Source organism: Pelophylax lessonae (genome assembly GCF_965119305.1).
Source record: "Pelophylax lessonae genome assembly, chromosome: 2".
Classification (NCBI taxonomy): Eukaryota; Metazoa; Chordata; class Amphibia; order Anura; family Ranidae; genus Pelophylax; species Pelophylax lessonae.
The window spans coordinates 322,818,668-322,841,529 of record NC_138769.1 but is presented as its reverse complement, the minus strand read 5'-3'; the positions used below and the strand labels follow the sequence as shown (position 1 = coordinate 322,841,529).

Sequence of the window (22,862 nt, the reverse complement as noted above, 5' to 3'; positions counted from 1 at the left end):
CCAAACATGCAATGGTACAGGTTTATAGCCAAATAAAACATTTCATGGCCTCCTTTATGAAACAAGAAGACATCCCTACTATGACTGCTTTCGAAAATGTCCATGCATTCTGTTAATATTAATGCAGATATCTCTCATCTATTTATAATAATCTCACGTAACTTTCAACCAAAGGCCCCTGTATGCTCAAATAGGAACATGACCTTGGAGAGAACTGGGAAATAAGAAGAGAGTAAACTAGCATTCTTCACCTTTTAAAAAAATCCACAATTCCCCCCTTGAATTAAGTAAATTATAAAGTCTTCATGGGGTGTTATATGGTGCCAACATGAATAGCAGCTTTTGTCCCAAATGCGTGCCCAAGCGGATGCAAAGGGTGTAGACAAAGACAGTAATTCATATTGAGGGGACCTGTCTAAAGATTTTGGATTAGGATCTAAATCTTTTTTAATTCCCTTGTCATTTTTTTTAAATGTCCCTAGAAGCTTTGCTGACCAAACTTGTCAGGCATGTACCCACACCTACCAGAAAACTGATCACATATATATAATCCTAGCTGCTAGAATAGTGATACCTTGATAATGGAAATCTTCCAATATTGCCTTTGACCTAGTTAAAACAAAGCTATCATAGATTATGATCGACATCTATTATTAGCAATAATAATTAAATGGTTAGCTCAACTACTTTTATATGGTCTGGAACTTTTGGATAAAATACCATTTGGAAGAGGACCCATAAAGAAAAGGGACCACATGCCCCCTCCCCCACACACATTTCCCCTACCTGTCTAAATTCCCCCCCCCCCCCTTCACATATATTATCTCTTTTTCAGGAAAGCACATTGCACTGAGAAATTTTTCACATCTTTTTATTATGTATCTTGCCTACAAATGCAAGAACAAAATCATAGCCAAACTGCCTGTTTTTGTTGTGGTTACAGTACTACCTTTTTATTGTGTTTTTAGAGCCAGTTCACACTGGTGTGATGCGGGAACCCTGCAAATCCACTGCGAGTTCCCGCATCGCACCCAACTCGCAGGCAGTTCTCACTACCATATGTGAACTGTTAATGTCACCCCCAGATTAGTTTGCATATAGCAGTGCAAACAGTCAATTCCTGTGTGAACACCCATGCAATTCGATCCTGGTGCGGACCAAAAAAAGGGTCCTACACGATTTTGGCCTGAATGCGACACAAATTCAGCCATACAATCTGTGTGGCTGAATTTGCATTGCACACAGACCTCACATGTGATTTGCATAGCAGTGCGGTGCGAATCACATGCGATGTCTGACATCGCTATAGTGTGAACCGCCACTTAATGTCTGTCTGTGCAGAATTATATTATGCATTTGATAACTCATTAACTTTAAAAAAAAAAAAACTTAACAGGAGTTGTAATTTTTCCACATTCTGTCCAAGGGCTCTTTCACACGGTCCGCCTCTGTAGGCGGATCCGTGTTGCTCGATCCCCGCTGAGCCGGCGGATGACAGCTCTGTCTCCGCTTGCAGAGCGGAGAGGGAGGTGTCGCAGCCCCCGCTGCCCTCTATGGGGGATCGGATGAGAGCGGACCACTTGTCCGCTCTCATCAGATCCGATCCGATTACTGAACGGATGGAAAAATAGGGTTTCCATCCGTCCAGATTTCACGCACCGGATCGGATGCGGATGGCAGCGGGTGTCAGCGGAGGTGTCTCCGCTGACATCCGCTGCCCCATAGAGCTTGCATGGAGGATCCGATCAGATCCGCCTAAAAAACTGACAGGCGGATCTGATCGGATCACCCGTGTGAAAGAGCCCTAAAGCTACATAAAAGTTTTGACTTTAGATACAATTTAAATGATACATAGTTATGTATCATTATGTTTATATAATAAATGACACATCGGTATTACAATAAGCATGATAATGGGCTGCTTTATATCTCTGTAAAAATTGCATTCCTTCCACATTGCAACAGTCATCACTTGTGTATTTATGTGGTTTAAAAGTTTGCTTTATGACAGGAACTTTATAGAAATAGGAATTCAACAGTTCTGCATGTGTAAGGCAGGACACTAACTTTTCTGTCATCCACCCAGAGCGACAATGGAACATGTGGATCCCAGGGTTCGGATCAGAAGAGATTAGGCCCTATAAGAAGGCATGCACAACTGAGGCCCACAAACAGGTAAAAAGGGAATTGTTAGGACATCTGAAGTGTTTATTTGTAAATGACATATACTGTATATTTTATTTTGGAAAACAGATTGTTAGTCATATTTGGAATATAGTGGTTATGAAACTCCTTAAAGCGGAGCTCAACACAAAAGGGGAAGTTCTGCTTTGAGGTGTCGTCTCCCACTTCTTTGGCACTTTTGAGTAGCCGTGGGGGGGAGCGGGTACCTGATTTTACCAGGTACCTGCTCCCACTTTCGCTCCGACCACCTAGGCGATTACAGTGGAAGTTTCCACCCAGCTACTTGTACATGTGCAGTGGCCAACCAGGTGTGCAGCCACCAGTTGTCACAGTCGGGTGCCCGTAGTGAAGATGATGGCGCCAAGGAAAGAAGACAGCGGGTGAAACCGACTGGGGTGAGCACACCGTTGGATCACGGAACAGTTGAGTGGCTGTTTTTAAAAATCAGCAGCCAGTTTTTAACTTTAATTTTTTTACAGGAACTCCGCTTTAAGAAAGAATACTGTGTTTAACTGTTACTTTCAGTGAAGGGAAAAGTATCAAGCTTAAACAATGGCTCATAACTTTCCTTATGTGTGGCGTCGTCTGCACGCAAATATGCGGCTTTGCCTTGGTGTCGAGCAGCTGCGTATATGCGCGCATTAGTGCAAACAGTGCTGTGCCGAGAAGTCGCTCCCGACCCAGTTACCGGCGCCAGACGGGAAACTCCTTATCACTTAACACGATTGGGAGATTTCTCATCATGCGACAGCCAATCACGGCAGTCACATGGCCTTAATCTCCGCCCTGCCTCCTGGCATTTAAAACCTCTTTAGGGGCCGGCACCTGTTGGCAGATGGCAAAACGCAGCTGCCCGTTTTTGCTGTCCCCCAACTGTAAACAAATTCTAATGGGGATGGTAACATTCTAATGTCCTTACATCAATCCTACACATGGATAATTTGGGTGGAAGCCAAGTGGCCGATCACTTTTTTTTTTTTTGGATTTTGGTCACCCATAGAAAGATTGAGGGGAGCGTACAGACTCTGATGCAGATGATGCCTTGGTTGTGACCTGGTAACCATCCTGTAGTATTTTTTATTTTTTTTTTTAATTCTTTCAAGTGAGTCACTTCTACCTCTAGTGCCTCAGCAGGTACCTCAGCCTACCATGTCTATTAGATGAAAGATCTCCCCATGCTTTTAGTAGTCTATGATACACACAGAACATACCTGTTTCCCCTGATTGCTCTTGATCAATGTTTAATTATTAATGTTTTTTACACTCACATTATAAATATGTTCACATTTTCTAGCACATTCATTATTACCTATTGTTTGGTGTTTATGTACGAACCCAATTCCAAAATACAGTGCCTTGAAAAAGTATTAATTTTCCACATTTTGTCATGTTGCAACCAAAAACGTAAATTTATTTTATTGGGATTTTATGTGATAGACCAACACAAAATGGCACATAATTGTGAAGTGAAAGGAAAATGATAAATGGTTTTCAAAATGTTTTACAAATATCTGAAAAGTGTGGCGTGCATTTGTATTCAGCCCCCTTTACTCTGATACCCCTAACTAAAATCTAGTGGAACCAATTGCCTTTAGAAGTCACCTGATTAGTAAAGTCCACCTGTGTGTAATTTAATCTCAGTATAAATATAGCTGTTCTTTAAAGCCCTCAGAGGTTTGTTAGAGAACCTTAGTGAACAAACAGCATCATGAAGGCCAAGGAACACACCAGACAGATCAGGGATACGTTTTGGAGAAGTTTAAAGCAGGGTTATGTTATAAAAAAAATATCCCAAGCTTTGAACATCTCACAGAGCACTGTTCAATCCATTATCCGAAAATGGAAGGAGTACGGCACAACTGCAAACCTATCAAGACATGGCCGTCCACCTAGACTGCCAGGCAAGGAGAACATTAACCAGAGAAGCAGCCAAGAGGAGGCCCATGGTAACTCTGGAGGAGCTGCAGAGATTCAAAGCTTAGTCGTGCACTCCACAAATTTGGTCTTTATGGAAGAGTGACATAAAGAAAGCCATGAGAATTCCTGTTTGCAGTTTGCGAGAAGCCATGTGGGGGACACAGCAAACATTTGGAAGAAGGGGCTCAGTTTGCGAGAAGCCATGTGGGGGACACAGCAAACATTTGGAAGAAGGTGCTCTGGTCAGATGAGACCAAAATTGAACTTTTTGGCCTAAAAACAAAGCGTTGTGTGGCGGAAAACTAACACTGCACATCACCCTGAACACTCCATCCCCACCATGAAACATGGTGGTGGCCACATCATGTTGTGGAGATGCTTTTCTTCAGCAGGGATAGGGAAGCTGGTCAAAGTTGTTGGGAAGATGGATGGAGCCAAATACTAGTCAATCTGAGAAGAAAACCTTTTTGAGTCTGCAAAAGATTTGAGACTGGGCTGGATTCACCTTCCAGCAGGACAACGACCCTAAACATACAGCCAGAGCTACAATGGAATGGTTTAGATCAAAGTATATTCATGTGTTGGAATAGCCCAGTCAGTCCAGACCTAAATCCAATTGAGATTCCGTGGCAAGACTTGAAAATTGCTGTTCACAGATGCTCTCCATCCAATCTGACAGAGCTTGAGCTATTTTGCAAATAAGAATAGGAAAAAAATTTCACTCTCTAGATGTGCAAAGCTGGTAGAGACATACCCAAAAAGACTTGCAGCTGTAATTGCAGTGAAAGGTGGTTCTACAAAGTATTAACTTGGCGACTGAATACGAATGCATGCCACACTTTTCACATATTTATTTGTAAAAAAATTTGAAAACCATTTATCATTTTCCTTCCACTTCACAATTATGCGCCACTTTGTGTTGGTCTATCACATAAAATCCCAATAAAATACATTACCTTTTTGGGTAACGTGACAAATGTGGAAAATTTCAAGGGGTGTGAATATTTTTCCACGGCACTGTGGTCGCGATGTAAAATCTATATAAAAACAGAATTTAATGATTTGCAAATCTCATAAACACATTTTATTCACAATAGAAAATGTATCAAATGTTTAAACTGAGAAAAAGAGGTCAGAAACGCCTCTCAAAAAAGTAGACACAGGGCCATGTTTACCACGATGCAGCATCCACTCAGCATTCTGTTTGTTGATTTTACACAGCATCCCAACTTTTTTGGACTTGGGGTTATAGTACAGATAATCGGTCATAAATTTATCCTAACTCCTCCTGATGAATTTGTGTCTGGTTTATACCACAGAGAATGGCTCTCATTAAGAAGACCCAAAAGAAGTAAGACGGCGTGGTTTTCTTGGTCAGCACTCCCAAGTTGACGCCATGATTCTGCAGTGAACTGATGCAGAAGCCACCTCTTCAGAGAAGAGCCTCATTTTTGGACAGAGACTGCACATCTAGTAATGTGGACTTGCCTTTATTAGTCGTGCATTACAGAACCCTCTGGCAGGGGAAGTGTTACACTGTCGTTTTTCCTTTTGTATATATAACCGAAAGTGGTTTGATTAAAGATTGTTGTTGTAATTCACGCTTTGGTTTTTGTGTGAAATTACCATAGAAACCAAAGGATCATCGTTCAAAGAAGACCAAAAATATACCAGAGAACTGCTTTGCTTAAAAATAGTAATTCATTTGAAACAAGAATGTCTGAAAACATTTAGGAATATGTATATAAAAGTACCCATACATGTACAGAAATGTAACTTTGCTGTGCAGCCTATTTTATGTAATTGGCCATTATAGTCACCAAGGGGCAGTTGTGATAACCAGATTCTCCTCTCTTGAATTGTTTTATAATAGTTCAGCCTTAACTCAGTGTTACCTGATTTTTTTTTTTTTCTTTTTTTTAATATTTTTCTGTGCTAAATCACCAGGCTATATTCTGCCTGTGCTCAGTGCTGATAAGATACTTAGAAACATCACACAACAAGGTGCTGTCAAGATTACATTCAAAAAAAAAAAAAAAAAAAAAACTGTTTTGTTGTTCTCCAATAGCCCTTGCAGAATGTCAGCTGTCTTGAGCGCAGAGAGCAAGAGATATGAGGTAATAATGCTAATCGGCACTATTGTAAAAATGTAGCTTATCTGTGGTTTTACTGTCCACCAACCGCCCCCATTAAGCTGCAAAGGCAACCTAATACTAAGTTGATATTTCTGCTGTGCCAAGGAGAGGGTTCAGCTAAATAACAGTACACACATACAGTGCATTCATAAAGTATTTAGACCCCCTTCACTTTTTTCAATGTTATGTTGCAGCCTGATACTACAGTTTCTTTTTTTTTTTTACCATTAATCCGCACTCCGTACCCCATAATGATAAAGTGAAACCAAAATTTTAGAAATGTTTGCAAATGTATGAAAAAAGGAAAAAACTAAATATCACATTGGCATAAGTATTCAGACCCTTTGCAACAAGACTTGAAACGTAGCTGAGATGCCTCCTGTTTCTTTTGATCGATGCTGAGATGTTTCTACACCTTGATTTACCTGTGGTAAATTGATTGGAAATGGTTTGGAAAGGCTTACACCTCCCTATAAAAGGACCTCACAGCTGACAATGCATACTGTATCAGAGCAAAAAGCATGAGGTCAAGGGACCTCAGGGAGCTCAGAGACAGGATTATTGCAAGGCACAGATCTGGTAAAGACTAAAAAAAAAAAAAAATGTATGCTTTACTTGAAGGTTCCCAAGAGAACAGTGGCCTCCAGACTAAAAAAAATGTATGCTTCACTTGAAGGTTCCAAGATAACCATGGCCTCCAGACCACAACCAAGACCTGGTCGCCTGGCCACACTGAGCAATCGGGGGAGACGGGCCTTAGTAAGAGAGGTGACCAAGAGCCTGTTGGTCACTGACTTGGCTCCAGAGTCCCTCTTTGGACATGGGACAAAGTTCCAGAACAACCTTCACTGCAGTCCTCCACAAATCTGGGCTTTATGGCAGAGTGGCTACATGTGCAAAACACATAAAACCCCACTTAAAATTTGAAAAAAAGACTTTCAGGCTGTGGGGAACAAGGTTCTCTGGTCTGATGAAACCAATATTGAACTGTTTGGCCTCAATTCTAAACATTATGTTTGGAGGAAACCAGGCACTGCTCAGCACCTGCCCCAACAGTGAAGCATGGTGGTAGCAGAATCCTGCTGTGAGGGTGTTTTTTCAGCAGCAAAGACTGGTCAGGGTTGAGAGAAAGCTGGATGGAGCAAAGTACAGAGATCTCCTCAATGAAACCTGTTCCACAGAGCTCAGGTCCTCAGACTGGGCCGAAGGTTAACCTTCCAACATGACGACAACCCTAAGCACACATCCAAGACCACACAAGAGTCACTTATGCCCCATACACACGTGCAGATTATCTGCAGACTTTTGTCTGCAGACTTACCAAAACCATATAATATGAGGTCAAACCTAAACACTTTCAATTTGTATGCAATCCGGCAGGCCCTTGCACTACATAGAAAAGGTAAGTCTGCAGACAAAAGTCTGCAGATAATCTGCACGTGTGTATGGGGCATTAGGGACAACTCTGTGGATGTTCTCTAGAGTGGCCCTGACTTGAACCCTTTTGAATATAACTGGAGAGACCTGAAAATGGCTGTCCGCCAACGGTCCCCATCCAACCTGACAGCTTGAGAGGATTTGCAAATGAGAATGGCAGAAAATCCCAAATCTAGGTGTGCAAAGCTTGTCGCATTATACCTAAAAGCACTTGAGGCTTCAACAAAGTACTGAGTAAAGACTCTGAATATTTAAGTACATGTGGTATTTCAGTTTTTTCATTTAATAAATGTTTCCACTTTGTCATTATAGGGTGCTGAGTGTAGATTGAGAAGAAAATTAAACGACTGTAGTTTCAGGCTGCAACATAACAAATTTAAAAAAAGTGAAGGGAGTCTGAATACTTTAGGAATGTATACTATATCCTAACAAACGGAAAAGAAAAAGTTGTACATTTTCCTGCTTCTTGTCAACATACGCATAGCGTTTTCGGTTTCTGTGCTTCCTCGCTTGTTGAGCATTCCACTATGCTGCGCTCCATTGTCTGTTTTTCTTCTCTTGCTGCTCGTAGCAGCTCCCTGCATATAAGGGAGAGTGCTGCGGAAATATTGCTACCAGTTCGTGCAGAAGTCTCTAGATATGGAGCATTTATGGAGTTTGCCATATTTTGTGCCTCCTCTCGGCTGACGTTTCGAAGATCCCGCAAGTCACTTTTGGTTCCCAGCAGAAAGAAAAACAGTGGATGAGGTTGGGCCCGCTCAGTCACTTCCTGGTACCAGTTTTGGATGTTCTCAAATGTCTTATGAGCAGTCAGATCAAATAAGAGGATAACACAAGCAGCATTTCTGTAATAAGATCTTGTTACAGCCCTAGAAGAAAGACAGAGAACAATTGACTGAGGAATAGCATAATGTGTGTTTTCATTTTCACATGTCTGTAAACATATAGCAAACTATGTATGGTTACAGCATATGTGAGCACTGCAATCCTTGGTTTTTCTTCAGATGGCTCATTTATTGATTTTCATGCTTCCTTGAATCCTTTACTAAACACATTGCTTCCCCATTGAGGCGATTTCCCTTTTACTTTTGTCATGTTACTGGGGCAGGGAGTGAATAGAAATTTCTTCAGTGGGGACACAGCAATAAATTCACTGTTTTTAGTAGAGTGATAAAAACATGACCCTCTAACCCTTCATTGCTCTATCCAAAAGTAAAATATAAATATTGGGGTTTATTTACTAAAACTGGAGAGTGCAAAATCTGGTGCAGTTCTGCATAGAAACCGCTTCCTTTTTTTTTTTTTAAGTAACAAATGTGTTATACATACTTTCTCTGTGCAGTGGTTTTGCATAGGGCAGCCCAGATCCTCCTCTTCTCAGGTCCTCCTTTGCTGCTCCTGGCACCTCCCTCCTGTTGATTGTCCCCACAGCAAGCAGCCTGCTGTGGGGCAGCCGAGCTGCAGCTCCGCATGTCCATTCAGACACAGAGATGATGTTCGGCCCGACCCCTCTCGCTCCTGATTGGCTAATTGACTTCAGGAGGTAGAGTCCCAGACGGCCAAGGAACTCGTGGACATTACCGGATAGAGATGGGATTCAGGTAAGTATTAGAGGGGTGCTGGGCTGGCTTTTACACACAGAAGGCTTTTTATCTTAATACTTAGAATGCATTAGGTAGAATATAAAATCTTCTGCCTTTTCAACTCCTTTAATTGGACAAGCAGGGTTTAGAAGCTGATTGGCTGCCATGCAAAGCTGCACCAGAATTTACACGTTCCAGTTTTTTTGTCTGGAGTACTACTTCAGCCACGTTTATTACTGCTAAGAATAATGGAACATCTAGTACCAGTCTGATATCTTTAGCACACTTTACAATGACAGACAGCTCTTGCTCAGCAGAAGAGTAACTTTTGACTAGCAAGCAATTACTTACTTGGCATAGCTTCATTCAATGAGGAAAACCGGTCCAGAAATGAATAGCTGCCATTATTTTTGACCATGATCCATGGTTGTCATGTTTTTATCCCTCATTACTTGATGAGTCACTAAGCTTGAACAGGTATGTCAGGACATGTAATATATAGATGATTGTTTCAGGCCCATGACTCACTAATGGAAAAAAAAGGACGAGTCTGAAACTTGCACCTGCAACAACAGGTCAGTAACGTCAGCGCTCATATTTCCAGCCTGATATTTTACCTATAATGAGTAACACACAGATTGCCAATTCAAATGTCCTGAAAATGCAATTGGTTGTAATTTATTGATCTGCATTCTTTTTTTTTTTTTTTTTTTTTTTTTTTAATCTAGACTGTTTTAGCTGCTTGGCTGTCCTACCAGTCCCCTGGCTTCAACTCTAGAATGCAAATCAGAAGATCTGACATCACTTTGAATTTATAAGAGCAGTGTGTACAGCAACTGTTTCTTGGCATTTGGAAGCCTTTTAAAGCAGCTTTCAACTCTAGCCTGGGGATCAAACATTAAAGACACATTAAAAAAATGTTTCCTGAAGCTTGCAAAGAGCCTTGCAACATCTTGTTGTACACACTGATTATACACAAGCCGACGTTTGCATATACAAGGCCTTCATTCAGGACTTTTGGTGTGCTTTCAGAAAGCGCACCAAACCACAGGATATAATAGAAGTTTATGGATCAGTGCAGCTAATCTGCGAAAGCGCTCGAATAGCCCTTTTTCTCTTTCAATCATTGACGGACACAGCTTCTCCTATTCTTTATTGGGTTATACTGCCCCTTCAAGAGTAGAACACTAGGCGGGAAAAAAAAAAAATTCTGGCTACAACCATGGGCAGTCCCAGGGGGTATACTCCCTTCTCTCTGCTATAGGCACTCAGTTTTTTTTCTGCGTAGTACGGAGTAAGGACCTAGTTCCTTGCTGGGATCTTTGGTCCTGGCAAAATAGTTTTTTAGATGGCAAATGTTTTTTCCTGTGAGATCTACAATCAACTGCCGAACTGGGTGACTGGCTGGGTAATCTAGATCCAGTGGTCACTCCAGTCTGGCCAGCGAGCGCACGCAGACCTCAGCTCCGCGCTAAGTCCGCCGCGACATAGCCCCAGTGAACGGGGGCTGGCCCTGCGAGTTAAACGTCTTGCAAGGTCGCATACGACCTGGCCTCGGCCTGAGTCGTGGCGTTCCTCCTGGCCCACAGCCCCCCCATTTCGATGGAGAGGAGGATCTGTCTGGAGCGGTGCCCACCTAGTTCCTGGTATGGTGAGTAGCTGTCCCCCTTATTCCCCTGGAGGGTTTTGGAGTGGACGCAGGTCCCCTCACCTGTTCCTACCACCCCCCCTCCACTATTGCAGGGTCTGTATAGGTGGTCTGGACATCCCTTGGGGTGGGGGCCGGGCGCCATGCTGGGGATGGGGGGGCGTGCACCATTGGCTACCGGATAATCGGCTGGGCAGGGGGGTTGTACCTGGTGGGGGCTCCTGCCAGAGCCCCTGTCCTGCCTTGTGCCTGTCCATTGGCTAGGGATAACTCCTGGGTCCCAGAGAGCTTTTTGGTGCCGCCATTTTCTTGTAGCCCATAGGCTACAATGCATGGTGGCCATTTTGCAGTGGTTTGCCATTGAAAACAGTGGCAACCATGACAGTGGAGCCAGAAGGTGGCGTTTTCGGCAGTGGGAGCCCCTCCTCATCCCCTAGTGCTGTTTTTCACTTCCTGATCGCATACGTGTAGGGCAGATTCTCCTGGTGATTAGCGGTACCTGGTTTTGCGAGTGGTGAGTCTGATGGGGTCCTCTCCCTCCTTCAGCATGAAGGTGCGGCCTTACCCGTATCTAGGGTTGGGGGCGTTTTTGCTGGTTTCCGGACCCATAGACTTCCCTGGTAAATGACAAGTGGATCCCTAAAATCATATAATCTTTTATCCAGATCGTATGACTCGGCCTTAGCCAGAGTATTTCTTCATCCGGACAAACTTAGACACTACAGGTTCCAGTTCGTCTCCTGCTTACCAGAAGATCTACCATCGTATGTGGAAGACGTACATTGCATGGTGTGAATCCCTTGGGGTTCCTCCTCGCTCTTTTTCAGAGGCTCGGATCTTGACCTTCCTTCAACGGGGGGTTGAACAGAAGTTGGCCTTGAGTACAAGCAAGGGCCAGGTTGGCGTTTTTTCTTCCAACGACCCTTTGCTTACATCTCTGGTGCATACCTCTCTTCTGGATGTTTGGCTCTTGGTCCCTCCAATGTGGTCTCTTTTGCCACCTTGGGACCTCAATTTGGTATTTTTTCGGTTCTCCAGAAGTCTCCCTTTGAGAATCTTCGGGAGTTTTCCCTGCTCACGCTGTCCCAGACGGTGGCCTTTTTGGTGGCTATTACCATTGCACGTATAGTGTCGGACCTTGCGGCGTTATCCTGTCGTTCACCTTATCTGGTGATTCACAGGGATAAGGTGTAGCTTCGCTCCTGTCCGTCTTTGCTTCCTAAGGTGGTCTCTGATTTTAATTTGGATATGGACATTGTGTTGCCTTCTCTGTGTCCTAGGCCTATACATCCGAAGGAATTTGACTTGCATGCCTTGGATGTGATTCGGACCATTAGGGTGTACTAGGCAGCTACAGAGTCTTTCAGGAAGTCAGACTCTCTATTTGTGCTCATGGATGGCCTCGTTAAGGGTTATCTGCTTCCTCTGCGACCATTTTTAGATGGCTCAGACCTATTCCATCAGGGGTCAGGTTCCTTTTTTCCCCTGTCCAGGCGCACTCTACTAGGGTGCTTAGTGCCTCCTGGGTCTTCCGTCATCGGGCGTCAGTGACGCAGGTTTGCAAGGTCATCGGTGCACATTTTTACAAAGTTTTATAAAGTGAATGTGTTGGCATCAGTGGATGCTTCCCCTGGCTGCAAGGTTTGCAGGCTGCTGTTTATAGAGGACCCAATCCTCTTTGAGGGTGTATTGTTTTTTTTTTCTTTTCAGGTGGACTTCAGTTGTTTGGTTGAGCCCCTGTTGGCTAATGTTTAGCCTTGGGAATTTTTTGCTGTTTCCCAACCTCCATGTTTAACACTGCTTTGGGATGTCCCAATGGTTAAGAATATCATAAGCTGTGTCCTGCAATGAACGAAAGAGAAAATGGATTTTTGACTTAATGTAAAATCCATTTCTCTGCTGTTCATTGACGGACACAGCACCCACCCCTCTGTGGAGGTATAATTCTCCTGACATTGCTTGTAACAAAACCGAGTGCCTATAGCAGAGAAAGGGAGTATAGCTCCTGGGACTGCTCATAGGTGTAGAATTTTTTTATGCCTAGTGTTCGACTCCTGTAGGGGGCAGTATTACCCAATGGTTAAGAATACCAGAAGCTGTGTCCGTCAAACATCAGAGTAATGGATTTTACGGTAGGTCAAAATCCCATTTTTATAGGTGCTAATATATCCATTGTGTATCTGAAGTTTAACCCCTTCATGCTGGCCTAACACAAAGATGCGGTCCCACTGGACTTTTTTTTTTTTGATGGAGCTGCATTTTTGTGTATCTCCCTTTGTGCTGGGAGTGCGAGCCCTGAGCACCGTACTCCCGATTCTGGGTCACCTGATTGCTGTGATAGCCTCTGATTGGCTATCACAGTGATCAGTCACTGTAAAGCCCTCCCCATGTTTTTTTTTTCTCCTGTGAATAAAGGAGAGAGATACATACGCCTGCCCACGCCATTCATTCACAGTCCTCTGTGAATGGGGAAACTGCAAGTCCCAGCAGCCTTTTAGACTGTTGGCTTGTAGTTCTTATTCTCATTCATTCTTCCAGTCAGTCAGTATCTGCTTGCTCGTATAAGGTACGAGCAAACAGATACATTGACAGGTCTGCAGGAGTTCTGCATGGCATCAGCGATCGATCGGGATAAAGGCAAGTATAATCCTTACATCCTTTTAGTCCTTTGGGTTGTCATGCTGCAGAGACTGCAAGCTTTTTGTACAACGCTTTGTCAACAGTGATCTAATACACCAGGGCCCAATCTTGCACCCCTAATTGGCAATAAATAGCTCATTGACTAAACTGCAATCTAGCGACTTCCAAAATAGAATTTCTCTATAGTTATCATAGGGCTTATCTTTTTTCCCTTTTGTACACTGCTAGGACAAAAACATTATTTTAAAACAGTGTTGCCTTTTGGTCACATCAGAAAATCCAGTGCAGGTCCTGCTTAATCTGTTAATGAGCCCTGCTGCACAGTTTTTTTTCCAAATCTTATAGTCCTTATAGTAGATCTAGGGTTTCTGAATAAAACCCACCCCAGCTTGATGGTCCTTAGGAAATAGTAATTCCTTCCCTATTTTCAAACCCATAAAATGATGGGAAGAATCTTCTTTATACTTTGATTTCTGTAGAGCCATAAAATTTTATCGGAAGAAATCCATACTGTGGAAAAATAAATAGCGTGTACTATTCACAGCATCCAAGAGAATTGCTAAGTTGTCAAAGAACACCATAAACAGGTGGATCAGATACGCTATTTTGAACCATACGCGATACACACTTTTTAAAAGTAGAGCATCCCGGTGACTTTAGAGGTCATTTCACAGGTCTTTGGCTGCAGCATGGACATGGAACAAGTCGAGTGTCTGAACAGCTCTGCAAAACTGGCATCTGGCCTATTTTTGATATGGTTGTTTGACACATCTAGATTGCCCTATTATTTAATTGGGAGTAAAGATTGCAATACATGGATTAAATTTCTACTGATTCCTGCTGTATCGGCCAAAATTGTTTCCATGGGTGGCCGTGGCCTGGCTTGACAAAGGTTGATTATTGTCGAAGTAGCCAGGCTGAAAATTCTTGGCTGAATGGCGCTTGCATCTAATCTGTTACATCATTGTTCAGGTATTTTTTGACTGTTGTGGGTGCTGACTGTCAGAATACAATAGCCTCCACCGCAGTTTCATCCATCCATCCACGCTGTTTAGATGGGTGAGTAATTTCCTTTCTTCACTGGTGTCCCACTAGCTTTAGCCTTGGTAAGTGGGCCCTGCAAGTAGTAGCCTTATCCTAGTAGGTTATTTCTCACATATCCTTTCATGTGCTCTCCTGGAAGATGATTGGTGAAATCAGAGTTACTTTCCTGAGAACTCATTTTCCAGGATAAAATTTGCACAATATATTCTGTATATATATTGAGTATATATATGAGTATATATATTCAATATATTCTGTTCTGTATTGCGTTGACAAGTTACGTTCAGTTCTTGTTTAAAGTAGAAATAAATGCAATACAATCACCCACCTTTTAAATGTTGCCTCCCCATCGCTCTTAGAATTCCTGCATACAGTTTCTAATAAATCTCAAAGTAAAAACCTATGTTTTTCAACTTTTTCCAAGTGGTTACATGACTGCAAAGCTCCCGCAAGTGTGTCTGTGTGGCTGGTGGGCGTGAATTCCTTTAGGGCCCACAACTCCTTAGATCTATGGACATCAGTGAGATTACATCACACCTCTAAGTTTTCAGCAGTGTTATTAGCCCTCTACAGGTAAACCCACTCGCCAGAGCTTTGTAGTCACATGACCACTTTAAAAAGTAAAAAAGAAAAAAAAAAAAAAATTATTTGAGATTTATTAGAAACTGTATGCAAGAAATACAAGTGAAGTGGGTGGGCAATTGCATTGTATTTTTTTCTACTTTAATGTTCAGGAGATCAGGATCTTCCTATTGGTTTTGGATGATATGTTTCCAGCTTTAGGTGTTTGAAGCCTCTCACTCATGTGCTGTCCTAGAAAATGCTTGGATATTGAGTTACTGGGTAACTAACAGTAAGGCCCCTTTCACACTTGCGGACCGTTCAGATCCGCCTGAAAAACTGAGAAAATGCCCCATGCATCTCTATGAGACATCGGAGGTCAGCGGAGACATGTCCGCTGACATCCGATCCTGTCTGTCAAATCCGGACGGATGGAAACCCTACTTTCCATCCGTCTGGCGGATCGGATCGGATGAGAATGGACAGACGGTCTGTTCTCATCCGATTCCCCCATAGAGAAGAGGGGGGACCTGACAGCTCTTTCTCCACACACAGCGCAGAGACAGAGCTGCCATCTGCCTGCTCAGCAGGGGATCGACAGATCGATCCTCCGCTGAGAAAAACGAAGCTGCAAGTGTGAAAGGGGCCTAAATGTGGTTTTAATTCTGGAAAGTCTATTTTTAATTCTGGAAAGTCTATTTAATCCATATTCCAATCTTAACCACTTGCCGACCGCCGCACGACTATATACGGCAGCAGTCAGCCCCTCCTGGGCAAAGTGACGTATAGGTACGTCACTCGCCCACGAGCCTGTAGGGGGCGAGCTCCCACTCCCGCACATTCACTAACATCCCCGCACGTGTGACCGGTGGCTCCGATGTCCGCCGGTCACTCGCGATCTCGCTCAGGAGAGGGAGAAAGGGAGAAAGGCAGACGGCTGATGTAAACACAGCCATCTGTCATTCTCCCTTAGATCATGACAGAGGCTTTGGGATCCTGCTATGTAGGATCATATGTCTCTGTTATGATCTAACAAGCCACGCCTTGACAGTTAGAAGCACGCCCCTAGGGACACACTTAACCCCTGCATCACTAATAAAGTTAACCCCTTCCCTGCCAGTGTCATTTTTACAGTAACAGTGCATATGTATAGCACTGATTACTGTAGTAATGTCACTGGTACTCCCAAAAGTGTCAAAAATGTCAGTCAGGGGTCCGATCTGTCCGTCGCAAAGTCGCAGTCCCGCAAAAATAAAATCTCAGATCGGCACCATTACTCGTTAAAAAAAAAAAAAAAAAAGACAAATCTTTCCCTTAGTTAGTAAACTACATAGCAGGATCGTGTAGTCTCTGCACTTACATCAGGGAGAATGACAGACGGCTGTGTTTACATCAGCCGTCTGCCTTTCTCCCTTTCCAGCGGGAGATTGCGAGTGGCCGGCGGACATCGGAGCCGCCGGTCACTTGCGCGGGGATGTCAGGGAGCGAGCGAGTGACCGGAGGCTGGTGGGCGAGTGACGTACCGGTACGTCACTTTGCCCAGGAGGGTCTGACCACCACAGTATATAGTTGTGCGGTGGTTGGCAAGGGGTTAAAATACACTTATTGGGATTTTTTTTTTTTTACTAAAAATATGTAGCAGAATACAAATTGGCCTAAAAAGATGAAAAAAATTAGATTTTTAATTTTTTTGGGGAATATTATATAGTGGAAAGTGAAAAACTGTTTTTACTTTTCAGAATTGTCGCTCTTTTTTTTGTTTATAGCGCAAAAAATAAAAATCGCACAGGTGATCAATTACCACTAAAAGAAAGCTCCCGCCCCCGCTCGTTCCCTGACATCCCAGCGCGAGTGACCGGCGGCTCCGATGTCTGCCGGTCACTCGCGATCTCCCGCTGGAGAGGGAGAAAGGCAGGCGGCTAATGTAAACAAAGCTGCCTGTCATTCTCCCTGGTGTAATTGCAGAGACTACACGATCCTGCTATGTAGGATTGTATGTCTCTGTGGTTACATCAAAAGCCACGCCCCTTGACAGTTAGAAGCACGCCCCTAGGGACACACTTAACCCCTTTGTTCACTAATAAAGTTAACCCCTTCCCTGCCAGTGTCATTTTTACAGTAACAGAGCATATTTATAGCACTGATTACTGTAGTAATGTCACTGGTACCCCCAAAAGTGTCACAAATGTCAGTCAGGGGTCCGATCTGTCCGCTGCAATGTTGCAGTTCCGCAAAAAAAAAAAAATCGCAGGTCGCCGCCATTACTAGTTTAAAAAAAAAACAATAAAAATGACATAAATCTTTCCCGTAGTTAGTAAACGCAAAAACTTTTGTGCAAACAATCAAAATCCGCTTATTGCGATTTTTTTAAACAAAAATATGCAGCAGAAAACAAATTGGCCTAAAATGTTAAAAAAAATTTTGATTTTTACATTTCTTTTGAGAATTTCATATAAAAAAAATGTGAAAAATATTATTTTTCAAAATTGTCACTCTTTTTTTGTTTATAGTGCAAAAAGTAGAAATCGCACAGGTGATCAAATACCACCAATAGAAAGCTCTGTTTTTGGGAAAAAAAGGACGTCAATTTAATTTGGGTACAGCGTCGCACGACCGCACAATTGTCCGTTAAAATCACGCAGTGCCGAATCGCAAAATAGGCCCTGGTCTTTGAGCAGCCAAATCCTCCGGGGCTTAAGTGGTTAAGGGGGAAAATCTTCCACTCCAGAAGTGGTTAAGGCAATTACTATTGCACACATATCTTAAAAAATACCTGTCAGGTAAAGACCCAGAAAAAGGAGGTAGTGATCACTGAATTGCCAAATCATCAAATAAAAATAAGGATGGTAGGACTAAACAGTACACCTTCAAAACCATGCCACCTCCAATAAAGTATGTGTGTCTGTATAGAGCCTTTTAATATTGTATGGCTCTTTAACAACTGGTGTTTTTGTATACACATCTTTGTTGTGCCCTGCTAATGAGCACAGAAGAGAGGTAGAGCTTTGATGAGTTCATCTCCCCACCCACCCACTAGGGACTTTCATGGATGTCAAGGCCTTTAAAAAAAGTCAGCAGGGAGCACAGCTGAGTCATATCCTTAAACAAGGGGAATAGATTTTACCAGTTTCCAGCCGTCTGAACAATGGGAGACGTTCTGTGGATTACTGCTTTTATTAAAGGACTTCCATTGTAGATTGTAAACTAATGAGCTGGGTCCTCTGATTCCTCTTGTATTAAATTGTAATTGTACTGTCTGCCTTCATTTTGTAAAGCGCAGTGTAAACTGTTGGCTCTATTTAAATCCTGCATAATAACAATGCTTGTTTTTTTTTTTGTTACATCACACTACACACAAAGGCCAAACCTCATTATTGTTTTTGTGCACTCTTGTTATTTACGGCATCCTCTTCTATAGTAAGGAATAAGGAAACAATTTCTAGTGAACCGTGAATCGCCGCATTCCGCACCTAACATGCACTGGTGTGTTTAAAACCTAAACTAAGACTATGCATGAAAGGACAGCCATCTACAATCTTTATTAGCAATTGCAAATGAGAAAATATACAGCAAATGTGTGTGTTATCCTAAACACGAGTGCATGCAAAAAATAGTAAGGGTCCTTTCACATGGCCGCTCCGTGTGAAAGGTCCGCTGCGGGACTTTTTTTTTTCCACGGAGCGGATGACATTTCTGTCATCCGCTCCGTGTGCCCGCATATCATCCCATCCGTTTGCGGATGATATGCGGACATAATGTAAGTCTATGGGCACTGCGGATGTCAGCGGATGACACCGCTTACATCCGATTTTCCTTCCTTTCCGTTTTTTACACGGAAGAAAAAATAGGGTTCTGTTCCATTCGTAAAAACGGAACAGAACTGAAAGGAGGAAAATCGGATGTCAGCGGATGGTATTCTGCTGACATCCGCAGTGCCATTCACTTACATTATGTCCGCAAATCATCCGCAAACGGATGGGATGATTTGCGGACACACGGAGCGGCCGTGTGAAAGGACCCTAAGGGTTCCTATTTTTTTTTTGCATACGCCTGTTTGCAGAACTTATGTTTATTATAGCACTGTTGTAAACACGACTCGGCAGCATACAGCCTCTTGCTGTCCCTGTAGAGCTCAGACTGAGGGGATGGAAAGGCAGCACTATGAGCCCTTCGTTTGTATTGTAGTGCAAGGAACATGCAGATAGGAGAGTCCAGAGCCCTCAAATGGTGAGCTCAACAGTCTGCTGCTTCTGCTTAGACTCCACGCAGGAGAGTCAAACCGGCGGCCCTACAGAACTGCAAGTCCCATCATGCGTCTGCCTGCGGGAGTCATGCTTGTAACTGTCAGCCATGCAATGCCTCATGGAACTTGTAGTTCTGCAACAGCTGGAAGGCAACCAGTTTGACACCCGTGTGAGTCTCTAGTCACAGGGTGGGGTAGGGACAAGACTTGTAAGTGTTCCTAAACTGCAGCAGAATAGAAATCAAGTCCCCTGCCCTGCCAGACAGTTCCGCTTTAAAGCAGTTGTACGCTACTGGTTTTTTTTTTGGACGTGCACGTTAAAGGCATAATGTGCTAGTATGCATCGCAACTTAGTACATTATGTGAAACTATGTGATTGTAATTGCTGGAGGCAGCATCCATCTTCTCCTGGTCTTCCTCCAGGGTCCCTGGACTCTGGCTGTGTGACAGGCCAAAGCCACAAGGATGTCACTCCCGCGCATGCGCGTGGAGCCATCATTCATGGCACAGGTATCTTAAGGAATGGCACGGTGACGTCATTGGCTGCATGCAATATAAATATCTCCTAAACGATGCATGTTTAGGAGAGATTTACAGTACCTCTAGGTAAGCCTTGCTAGAAGCTTGCCTATAGGTACAAATTATACCTTAGACTTTAATAGCTGCACATACACAAAACTTTGCTCACCGATATCGCTCCTGGCCAGCTGTATCCCAGAACTGCAGTCTGACTTTAATTCCATCCTCTGGTTCTTCGATTCGACAACAAAAGTCTACCCCTACTGTGGGTCCAGTTGTCTCCGTAAATTCATCATTTGTATATCTCCGTAAGAGAGAAGTCTTCCCAACTCCAGAGTCCCCCAGCAGCAGGACACGAAACTGAAAGTCCCATGCGCAGGCCATGATGCAGAAGTTACCATATAAGTGAAATCTCTGCTGTCCATTTGTCTCCCTCCTTTGTCATTCGTCTCCCCTCCCCAGTCTCTTTATTTGGTTCTGTCTTTTATTACTGAGTTGCTTTCAAGTTTGTACTCGTGGATGGCATTCCTTTGTCCTTCCTGCTCAGTCAGGTTTCTGCAGGAGTTTGCAATATGATATGTTTTCTGCTTCGTAAATGCCTCTTATTTTATCTACTGTTTTTTTTTCTTTTTTTTGTTGTTGCAATGTACTAGCACAGTTAGATCTGCCTATGAAGTATTTTCAAAACGCAAAATATGTCGTACCAGCATGCATGGCTAAACACTGATGCACAGAAGCACTGGTGTTTACACGAGTACATGGGTGTACAGCTGCTCAATTTTATAGCCGAGATTCTGCGGCACCTCAGGCCCAGGAATACGTCAGGAATTTTATGCCGGCCATATTTATTGCCTGCAAATGTATGTGTGCATGAGGTCTAACAATTGAGATTATAGTTATTGAGTTTACATCTACTTTACAAAAAAATCATATTGGGGTTTATTTACTAAGGGCAAATCCACTCTGTACTACAAGTGCACTTAGCAGTGCAGTCGCTGTAGACCTGAGAGGGGCATGCCAGGAAAATAAAAAAACAGCATTTTTGCTTACACATGATTGGATGACAGAAATCAGCAGAGCTTCCCCTCATTTCAGATCTTAACCTTAGATCTACAGAAAGTGCACTTACAGTGAGTGGATTTTCCCATAGTAAATAACCCCCATTGCATTCTTAAAACATATCGGTAACCTCCGGGGCCAATTCCAAAATATCGGGGAAAGTGCATATCGGCCCTCGATATATCGGCTTTACCGATAATCGGTTGATCCCTAGTCGTAACTTTGTCCCTGTGAACCACCAGGTAAGGCGACCGACAGGACAACGCAGCCAACTCCAACATCCTATGCTCAGAAGTAATAGCGACCAAAAAGGACACATTCTGTGACAGAGTGAGCAGATGAAGTTAAAGCGGAGTTCTGGCCACAAAATCATGCCTGTAGATTTTATGGCATCCGCTTCATTATCCTTACCTGAGCAAGAATTGGATATTCCCGGCTTTTTTTTTTTTTGCTTACTTACCTTATTAGAGAGGATAATATACTCCCCTTACCATCCACTTCCTCCTTCCTCGGCCCGCGCCGTCACTTCCGCTTTGCAATGATTCCTGGGAGCTGAACGTCATCGCTCCCAGGAATTAATGCGCCTGCACCGGCCCAGACGTCAGTTCCGGTGTAGGCGCGTCATACCTTGCTAAACAGCTTCTGGGCATGCGGGGCCGGCGCAGTGCATCGTGGGACCGAAGAGGACGCAGAAGAGGATAGCGCTGGCTTCAAGCTGCCCACACCTGAGATGGCAGCGCTGGAGAAGAAATTTTAAAAGTAAGCATTTCTTCTAAAATGTAAGCGCGAACCGGGACAGATCAGAGGCTATCCATTGTGGAATGTACTAGCCCTGACTGTCCCGGGGGTATGTTCATTGAAATTTTTTTTCTGTGGCAGGAACTCCGCTTATTTTCAAAAGGAGGCTTTTGAAGTACCGACAATACCAAATTGAGATCCAATGGAGGTACCAGGGATCGCACAGGAGCAGCCAAATCACGAACCCCCTGCACAAAAGTGTGAACCAAGGACTTCACCGCTAATGACCTTTGAAAAATATGGCCAAGGCGGAAATCTGGCCCTTGATGGTGCCCAGAGCCAAACGTTGATCTACACCTAGTTGTAGAAACCCCAATAGGTGAGAGACAAAAAAGGAACGGGGAGAACACCCCCCCCCCCCCCGAAACTCACACCAAGTAATGTACGCCTTCCAAACTCGATGATAAACCTTCCTAGAAGTAGATTTCCTAGCTTTCAACAGTGTAGGAATCACTGACTCTGACAGCCCTCTGTCCTTCAGCACCTGGCTCTCAATAACTAGGCCGTTAAAGTGGTTGTAAACCCACATTTTGAACTTTTACCTATAGGTAAGCCTTTAATAAGGCTTACCTATAGGTACTGTAAATATCTCCTAAACTTGCACCGTTTAGGAGATATTTACATTGCATGCAGCCAATGACATCATTGGCGTATGTGCTCTAAAGAAACACGGCCTGTGCCGTTTCTTCAGGGCCCTGTACTGTGACCGGCGGCGAGCAGGAGTGACGTCACGTGGCTCCCGGCCAGTAGCATAGCTGGAGTTTGCAGACCAGGAAGGAAGACGGCTGAAAATGGATACAGCCTCCAGCGGGGACGACGGGGGCTTAGTTTGGAGGTAAGTGTCACAAAGTGCTAGCATGCGAGTATACTAGCACATTATGCATTTACTTTTCAGAGGGGGGGGGGGGGGAACAAAAAAAAACAAAAACACCGGGTTTACTTCCTCTTTAAAGCCAGCGACTGTAAAGCAGGATGGAAGATTGGTCCCCGAGACAGAAGATCTTCTCTGAGAGGAAGTTTCCAAGGAACGTCTGCTACCAGCCTTACCAGGCCTGGGTACGAAGGTCGGCAAGGCCAGTCTGGCGCCACCAGAA

The 22,862-nt window shown here is 43.6% G+C and overlaps 2 protein-coding genes across 2 annotated transcripts in view; one reads left to right on the top strand and one right to left on the bottom strand.

The window, feature by feature from the left end:
* TAF12 (TATA-box binding protein associated factor 12) overlaps window positions 1–5,702 on the top strand; it is a 43,812-nt gene extending 38,110 nt beyond the window's left edge. Inside the window, exons 6-7 of the mRNA XM_082248375.1 lie at window positions 2,087–2,175; window positions 5,421–5,702. Coding sequence (XP_082104501.1) covers window positions 2,087–2,175; window positions 5,421–5,456 — 125 coding nt within the window. The 3' untranslated portion in view covers window positions 5,457–5,702. The remainder of the gene's footprint in view (window positions 1–2,086; window positions 2,176–5,420) is intronic.
* A 2,415-nt stretch (window positions 5,703–8,117) lies between these two features.
* On the bottom strand, window positions 8,118–20,390 carry LOC309547493 (ras-related protein Rab-39B-like). Its single transcript, XM_082247364.1, has 2 exons — window positions 20,081–20,390; window positions 8,118–8,542 (listed from the first exon to the last, which is right to left on the bottom strand). Exons 1-2 carry the CDS (start codon window positions 20,293–20,295, stop codon window positions 8,143–8,145), a joined length of 615 nt encoding a protein of 204 aa, XP_082103490.1. The 5' UTR covers window positions 20,296–20,390; the 3' UTR covers window positions 8,118–8,142.
* Between the last annotated feature and the right edge of the window lie 2,472 nt (window positions 20,391–22,862).